General features: G+C 48.5%; 2 protein-coding genes across 2 annotated transcripts; one reads left to right on the top strand and one right to left on the bottom strand.

Annotated features, from left to right (window-relative positions):
- Positions 1 to 208: 208 nt before the first annotated feature.
- Positions 209 to 2,058, top strand: LOC128276279 (uncharacterized; the record flags this gene model as incomplete). The annotated part of the gene is made up of 2 exons (XM_053014748.1): positions 209 to 1,628; positions 1,703 to 2,058. Coding segments are annotated over 2 exons (1,558 nt in total), but the record flags the coding sequence as incomplete, so codon positions are not given.
- On the bottom strand, positions 2,000 to 3,203 carry LOC128276277 (NADH dehydrogenase [ubiquinone] iron-sulfur protein 4, mitochondrial-like). Its single transcript, XM_053014747.1, has 4 exons — positions 3,049 to 3,203; positions 2,744 to 2,882; positions 2,505 to 2,680; positions 2,000 to 2,438 (listed from the first exon to the last, which is right to left on the bottom strand). The coding sequence occupies exons 1-4, from the start codon at positions 3,093 to 3,095 to the stop codon at positions 2,258 to 2,260; spliced, it is 543 nt and encodes a 180-aa protein (XP_052870707.1). The 5' UTR covers positions 3,096 to 3,203; the 3' UTR covers positions 2,000 to 2,257.
- Between the last annotated feature and the right edge of the window lie 5,259 nt (positions 3,204 to 8,462).

Genomic DNA, 8,462 nt, shown 5'->3' with positions numbered 1-8,462 from the left:
ATTAAAAGGAAATACGTGTTGTAGGCCATTGCCAAATCACCTTGTAGTTTGCTGCTTGAACCAATTTGTTGTTACGAAGACCGAAACACGCGAAAGATCGTAACCCAATTTGGAAATGCCTAATGGCTCTTCTTGATAAGACTTCGGCTAATTTTGCTTTTCATTGGCATCTGCTAACCTTAAACTAATTTTTCGTTATTTCCTACAGCCGTCTGGAACAGCAGCTAAAAACGATGCAGCTGGAAGAGCAACTGGAGCATGAACGGGTTCGCAGCGAAAAGCTACGAATTGCCAACGAGCAAAATCACATCCGCCGGCTGCAGCTGCTGGCCAACCTGGAGAACGATCACAAACTGTTTAACCCGTACGACGGTCAGCGGAAAGCGTTTTCGGAAAACGGCGTCAAATCGACGGCGGCTGCCGGGGGCGGACCCGCGGCCAAAGCGGCTGCTCTAGCACCAAACTCACTGTCATCCGGCGACGAGCGCACCAAGGTTTATCGATATTTTAGTAACTCGGCTCAGAACGAAAAGTTTAATGCTCCCCCTGCATTTGCCAGCGGGGTCGGAGCGGCCTACTCATCCGGGCTGTCGTCCGAGCAGGATTATGAATCTTCCAGTGAAACCACAATCAATGCTCCGTTTCCTGCCAACCATCGGTACCAGTTCTGCAAGACCTGCCGGGGTGATATCGACCGATCGTTCCTTCCACTGCCGCCGACGAAACACCACCCAAAAGCAACGGATCGGAAACATTGCGCAAACTGTAAGCGGACCGGAGCAGGGAACGATCCGCGAACCTTGATGGTAGGGAACGATGTACGACGTTGCGCGAGATGCGAGCGAACGATTAAGAGATCGTTGGTGGGAAAAGGATCGTCACTCTGTGCAGTTTGTCAACTAACGAAGGATGCCCATGGACAGGCCCCACGGAGAACGATGCGAGCGGCGGCGGCGGTGCGCCCCTCGGTCACGCTGGACACCGACGATCCGGTGGAGGACAGTGAAGCAGTGAACGAGCGCGAAACCAACGCCGGGTCACCCGTTAATCCGTACAAAATTATTGATGTGCAGTACCACGAGAGTGACAACGAACACGGAGACACGGCCGTGCTGAATCCGGTGATTGTGAAGCAAAACTATCGTCAACCACCGTATTCGCTAAACATTTCGGAGAACTCACTCTTTCATCCCAACAAAAGCGCCCCGGAACCGGTGCTATCGGTGAACGTGCGCAACGGGGAAGTGTTTGTCGACAGTAAGCTCCGATCGCGCCCTGCCAGCCCGGTTCGCCAACCGGTCCGGGACGAGCGAGATGACGAAAGCTCATCGGCCCTCGGGGACGATCTGCTCGATGAGCGAATCGCGAAATACGTACGCCACTACAACACGCTTTGGATGAAGCGTGGCCACGGTAGGAAGCAGAACACACATGTTTCGCACTCGCCGGCGCGACGGTCACACCATCACCAGCCACAGCAACCCACCTGCGACCACCATCAGGCGATGGCGAAGAATTTTGCCTCCGGTTCGACACTGCCATCGCTTTCGCCACCGAAAGTGTACGTCAGTGATCGGCCGGAAAAGATGAAGAGCGACGGCCTTAAGCTGGTGGAGAAAAAATGGGAGGTACGTCGACTGACGGGAGGGACTGATTTTTAATTCTTTTGCTCACGATCACCCTTCAATTTTCGCTTCTTCAGATACCGGCCGTCGAGCGAACGAAAGTGAATAATACTGGATCGACGCGAGTCCTCACACAGCTCGGGGCGATCCGAAAGCAACTACAGCTGGAGCAGCTTCAAATGGATGGACCATCATCTTACAAGAAGAATTATTGAGCTTTCCGTTTGTTGCTGATCCAATGATCGACGAATGGAAAATCGAGGACCAGTGAATTGACAAACCTCGGCACACTCCAGGAACTGGCTTCCAATGTGAAACGGGACACAAGCACCAGGCCAGCTCAAAGTTGTGTTCCTGTGTTGCTAACGAATGAATGCAGTTTTGTAGCAATAATTTAATAAAATGATTAGCAATTTGCTTATGTCGGTTTTTCCTTCTAGATCCCTTGGTTAACAATTTTTCTTCTCCGACACAGTTAAAAGTCGATGCTGCAGTGCGGAACACACGTTAATTTTGAGACACATGATCTTTGTTAAACAGCCTTTAGGCGCGTTCCAACAGCGCTCGGTTGGCTGCTTTTATAGTGTCTTATTTACAACAAGCTAACGGTGTGCAACGACAAATCTTTGGATTTACTTAGTCGACACGCGGGTACGTTTGTTCCACGCAAAGTTGATTCCATAGTTCTTGACACGGTGCTTCCTCTCAACTTCCTGCTTATCGACGAACCATCTCCAACCGTTCCGTTCGCAGTACGTGATCGCTTCCTCGGGCGAGGTAAATTCAACGCGCATGTTCGACAGAGGATCACCGCTGGAAAGGCCACAGAAACATGACGATAAGATTACAATTTTCTGTCAGGTTCCGCAGAGGACTCACGTTGATGACCATCCCATCAGAGGATTTTCCCAGCGTTCACGGTTATCGAACTCGATGCTCCAATGCTGAATATTATCGGTACCGCTCTGCATCGCATTTTTGGCCGGCACGAAAATACGCACACGACGCTCCTTCACATGTTCCTCCGGTACACCGCTGATGGGACTAAGGTCCACCTTGTGATGGTAATGAAAACCATGGTAAACTTTCGTAATTTGCAAGGACTGAACTGTTACTACCTTCGTGGGAACAGTAATCGTGGGAAGGTGGCGGTCATCGTCAGTGGCCAAAACAACACTGGCATCCAGGATCGGCGCTTCTTTCGTGGACTTTGGATCCTTGTAAGCAATCGATGAAGTTGAAAGGGTCGCACGCATCCTGCAAAAAATCACCCCCGGGGAAGAAAACCGGGGGCCGAAGTTAACAACAATCCGATTACACAACCATCTCACCGCTTTCGAGTAGGCCGTGGGAATCATCTCAGGCCTTGGGAACGTGGTGAACGAAATGAGCTTATCACATCTGAACCTGCCACAACTATTACCATTGCGTAGCGCCAGTTCTGGCCACCGAACGCAGAAACAGACTCATTTCGGGCACGAATTCACGCGTCGCAGCACCGCAAGGAATCGATGGGCGACTTTGGGCAAAATCAATCTTCGTCGCTGACACAACAGCGGATCAAAACAGTGCCCAGTGTCGCGCTGTCAGAAGTGCTGTCAGTTGCAGCAACAACTCACAGCATGGTTCCCGCGGAACACTGGGGCTGGCTCTTTCTGGCTGTCGCACCGTTCACTCCCGCAGCCGTAGGGTGGACTGCCGCATTGTGTCATTGTGTGGCGACGCGGGTGCGTGTGTAGAACGTTTGTTGGTTGGGCTTCGTCGGCACAATCCACATCAATCACCGTCGATCGTAGTGCAAATCGCGATTTTATTCGCCCCCACGGCGGCTGTGCTATCTCTATTGTGCCCGGGTGTGTTTTGGTTCATGTGTGTGTGCGTGCGTATGGTTCCCGCAGAAGCACGACAAACACGGCGCACCGTGCAATTTCGTGTTTGCTAAATAAAATCAATTCACAAATCAGACGCAGCCTCCGAACCCCTTGGTTAGTGCTAGTGCCTTCCGGGTGCAAAAGTCGTGCGGATAATAAATCCATATCCCCCCAAGCGGACCGTTTCGGATGTTGTTAGCTTTTTGACAGCTCCTAGTCTCGGAGCGTGTGATGTTTTGATTCCGACGGCCGATCAATCTGCTCCGCTCGGCGCGGATCTAGGCACCGCAGTTCTCGTCGTTCGTGTCTCGTGGTTGGCGGAGAAACTAGTTATCGATTATTACTGGCGCGGGGTTTTTTGCGGGGTTGCATCCCAAAATATCGTCCCTGATTCGCGCGTCAAGTGTATTTCAGTGAGCTGCAAATGTCATCTTCCCACTTGACCACTCTTCTGCGGTTCTGCGTGAAAATCTGTGCAGCGCGAGCGTAATTACATACCCATTCGTCTCTCGCACCGTTCGGCAGCGGGAACGCTGGGTGTCGGGAAATAGGGGCCGACGGTGAAGTGAAGAAAGTGATGCTTCGCTGTCGTCGGCTGTAAAGTGGGTCGGACGCGCTCCAACCCCTTCGCACACGCGAGAGCCCCCGACAAAAGTCATCGTGGCGCCGTCACGGAGGCCTAGTTAGGCCGTCTCTCGGTTTCCGATTTTCTCGGCCGCGAAAGTGGAAAAGTGTGGCGGCAGTGAGCGAAGGAAAACAAAAGAAAAAGGGGAAAACTTCGATCGCTGCACTGTGTTTACGCTCGGTGAAAGCAAAAACGTGCCGAAGCGTAGCCGATGGTAGTAGGCGAGAGATTTTAAATTTTAATCAACACACAATCTAGCAAACAGTGAACATTAAAGGCACAGTATCCTCGGCACACTGTCGTGCTAATTAGCAAACCTACTTGGATTGGAAAATCTGTCAAATATTAACAGGTAAGAATCGCCATTCGAGAGTAATTTTTTGTTCTGGTGGCGGAAAACTGTTGCTAAGGACCGAAGCTTTTTCGAAAGGAACCTTAGCATCGATAAAAGTAACCGTGCGGACGGCGGAAAAGTCACCATAACTTCCGGAATATACGATGTTTCAGTCAACTCGGGTCGGTCAACCCACCGATGGGACGCTCGCACGACACGGCGGCGACGTCCGGGCGCGATGGCATTATTAAATCAATAAATATGCCTTCAGCCGATACACAGTCCGCTACCGGGTCTTCACGCGCCTCGCGCACCTGCGGCCATCCTTCCGACTAAATCCCTACCCACCTGGCGGGGTTCACAAACAGGACGGGGGTCAAACGACAGCGCCGCCACTGGCCATCGTTACACGTGCGACGACACTATGGGCTAATGGGCGATAATTTCTTGTAGCCCAAAAAATGTCCTGTGGTTGTCAAAGTGCACCGATTTTTGTGTGGCTTCTCTTCTCGAGTTTCTTTCTAAATTTCATAAACCATAAAAAATTTCAAGATACTGGGCACGTGTGTGCTTTAACACATTCTGACCCGTGACCACCGAAACATATTCCGTTAATTGAAATTAACGCCAAACACTGCCTCTCGTGCCGCGTACCTCGGTCTGTAGGTACTCTCGAAAGGATGCTATTTCTAGGCCTGTTTCAACTCAATGACCCGGGCCCCTAGCTGACTAATCCCTCTTCTATGTCGCAACAGCAACCAAACAGTTGTCGAAAACAAGGCCTATCCATCCTAAGCTTGGGCGTTCATCCGTATTACGCGGCATGCTTTGTCGCAACGCGTGTTGTGGTCAGCACTCGATGGGACGGTTCTTCCGCATCGGTAGCAGCAAAAAAGGGCGCCTGTTGCCCGCCGTGTCCCGTTGTGGTGGCCCATTTTTCGCAGTCAGTCGACAATGACTTGTGGTAACGGTGGGGCCACTTCTTGGACTTTTTGTCTCTGTTTGCTTCCGATCCCTTTTCCCTGCTCCGTTGGCCCGCTTTTTGGTGGAGAAGCGATAATTTTTTGTCCGCCAACAGCTCTCCAGAAGATCAGCGGTTTCTGGAACACCATTCCAGTAACGTTACGTCAAGATCGAAGGAATGTTTGAATAGATGTTGTGCTTCAGTGGCAACACTAGCACGACGCGGAACAACTTTTGGGTCGCCTAGCAACCGGGGTTGGTTCTGCATTTTTCTCAACCTTGAAAACATGATGAATTGGCAAGGTGGGGTTCCGCACGAACTCCAGTTTTGTATAAATTCACGGCCCACTTTTTGGTCTATTGTTCTCTCGGGTTTTACCCTGCCACTTGTTTTTCGTTATTTTTATGATGCATTGTTCTGCTGAAAGTGCAATGTCAACGGTGTAGGAAATTCAACCACAACAGCAACAGCCTGCGTTGTTGCATCACAAGACGCCAACCGGCGTACGGCAAAGATCAGCCCCGTCAGCCGCTGGTTTAATGTCCACTCAAACCTTACGCTCCGACCTCGTTTTTAGACCAGACACCCGGACCGGTGGACCGTAAACGCGAAAGCGCAAAGAAATGTTATGTCAATTTTTGTGGGCCAAGTATCTAAACTCTAAAGTAGTAGCCTCCGAAGTTGCTCGAACTCGTTGCTCGTGAAACGTTCGTTGCGTTCGCGCTTGCGTGTGAGCCACGCGCGCCCAGCCAAGCGCAAATAAACAATCGTTTGCCGGGCGCCATCTGTGTTGGCGTTGTGACGGCGGGGAGCGGCCGTGCGCATGTTTACCGCGCTTCCTCCACCCTGCGGCGGCGGCGGGGTGGTCTAGAATGAAATTAATTTGTCGTTCAAATGTGTTCCGTGTTTCAGTCCAAATATTTACTTCCCGGGGGAGCAAAAATAAACACAAACAATGGAGGTTTTTAAATTGAATTGAACAAATATGTGGCTTATAGTGTCAAGCTAGCTTACACCGAATTTAGGGTTTAATCGAAGTTATCGAAAAAGTATGGAACCGTTAATAGTCGATAATAAACGATGGGAGGATAGACAAAAAAATACCGTTCCAAAGCCCATGAGTTCACGTTGCGCAACAATCTTATCTTGTACCAGATTTGCCAGAATGGTGGCACTATTTGTTATCATTTCTTGTTCAAATTGGGTACAGGGTGTTTCATCACGACCCATACTGGAAAAATGTTGAATAACTTCGCCATTTTTCCGTCGATTTCGACAAATTAGCCAGATTCTGAAACGTTAATCTATGCCGTCTTAGTAATGGATCAATTTACTAACTTGAAAACTGTGCGTGCTTATTGCTGCCGAAATTTGTCTGTGGGGCTATGTGAAGAGTAAGGTTTATGCCACCCAACCGAAGATCATTGAAGAACTGAAAGCTAACATCACTGCTATTAAAGGGTGCGCCATCTAAAGTTCTTTTTTCATTTGGCTATAAAATAAAAAAAATAAGGTGAATATTTTTCGATGCTTAAACATTTATTTGAAAGGTAGACTCTTAAAGTTTATGTATAAAATACAATTTCGGTTGCAGAAAATTGGAAAATATGAAAAATTTCTTACCAAAGTGTTAGGTCGTCAAATCATTCGTCAAAAGCACATTTCATTGAAGCTCACTCCCACCTCGGTGGATAATGTTAATGTTAATAATGTATGTTAATGAAGCCAATGCACCTCCAACGAGTGACTGTTTGAAGCGGATTTTGACTGAGTGGTTCGACGAAATTGAAGCTGAGAACTTGGACGGCATTTAGTTTCAGCAGGACGGCGCTACCTGCCATACAGCGACAGTCACAATCGATATTTATGTTATGCGAACAAACTAGCAACTATTGACAACCTCAAGACCCAAATTCAAGTTGCTATGGCCGAAATAGGACCAGACACAATCGAAAATGTACTCAAAATTAGGTCAACCGAATGAGCCAATCGTGGTGAACATTTAACCAAAATTGTTTGTCATAAAAAAATGTTAGGAATCAACCTTTCAAATAAAAGCTTAAACATCGAAAAATATTCAACCGTTTTTGTTTTATAGCTAAATGAAAAAAAGAACTTTAGATGGCGCACCCTATACGTTTTTTTATTACGGAAATATTGTCAAATACAACGAAAAATGCCCAAAAAGGGCCACTTTTTGTGTTTAATGTAGGCAGTCATTTGATCAATATTGTATTTTGAGTTAATTGTTAATAAACGGCATTCTATACCTTAAATAAATCTTGTTCATTTGTCAAAATCGACTGAAAAATGGCGGATTTGTTTAACATCTCAATAGTATGGGTCGTGATGGAACACCCTGTAAATTTTTAGGAAAACCTCAGCTACGTAAAGAAGTGGGTTTTCCCGCTAACGTTACAAGCACTTCACTGCCGCAAACAATGTGTGTTCTAACATCTTGCCATATGCCCGTACCTTACCTTCATTCCTCGATGTTGCGTATGGATTATTGTACACGTTAAAACAATAAAACGGGTTGACGTGTGTCAACGGACACTGCGTGAGATGTATTTACCATTTGCATGCATGTTTACTAACATGTTGCAAGAGCAATAATTTTCCTTACCTCTCTCGGCTGTGGGAGGCCTTTCTACATCATAAAACCGAATCCCTTGTGACCCCTTGCCGAACCGTGCATCCGCGACGGTAGAGTAAACCAATTATGTGCAATTGTCCTACAACCCGTTGGCCCACCCCATTGGCCCGTTTTGCCATTTCACCCACAGTGATGCCGCCGCGCGTAGACTGACTGGTTCCTTTTGCTTCAATTTATTTTAATTACAGAGCCAACACACCCAACGACCTTCGTGTCCCGCCGCGCTCGCGTCGTTGCAATTGCCATGATTGACACGGTGAACCGAATTTAGAGTCAGAAGGTGCCTTTCGACGAGACGACCACGGGGGACGGTATGCCGCGAGGAGAATCGGGCCGCGTTGTGCCACGTCTTGCGTTTCAATGTTCGCCCGCAACGCTGTCGCTGTC

Source organism: Anopheles cruzii, unplaced genomic scaffold, assembly GCF_943734635.1.
Source record: "Anopheles cruzii unplaced genomic scaffold, idAnoCruzAS_RS32_06 scaffold00842_ctg1, whole genome shotgun sequence".
NCBI lineage: Eukaryota > Metazoa > Arthropoda > Insecta > Diptera > Culicidae > Anopheles > Anopheles cruzii.
This window is presented reverse-complemented; position numbering and strand designations above follow the sequence as displayed.

Bases quoted from the DNA above. Each gene is read 5' to 3' on its own strand.
- LOC128276277 (XM_053014747.1), bottom strand. From the start codon at position 3,095: ATGAGTCTGTTTCTGCGTTCGGTGGCCAGAACTGGCGCTACGCAATG. The intron at 2,883-3,048 runs GTAATAGTTGTG...GATTTTTTGCAG, and splicing joins AGAACTGGCGCTACGCAATG to GATGCGTGCGACCCTTTCAA. The intron at 2,681-2,743 runs GTAGTAACAGTT...TACCATCACAAG, and splicing joins CGATTACTGTTCCCACGAAG to GTGGACCTTAGTCCCATCAG.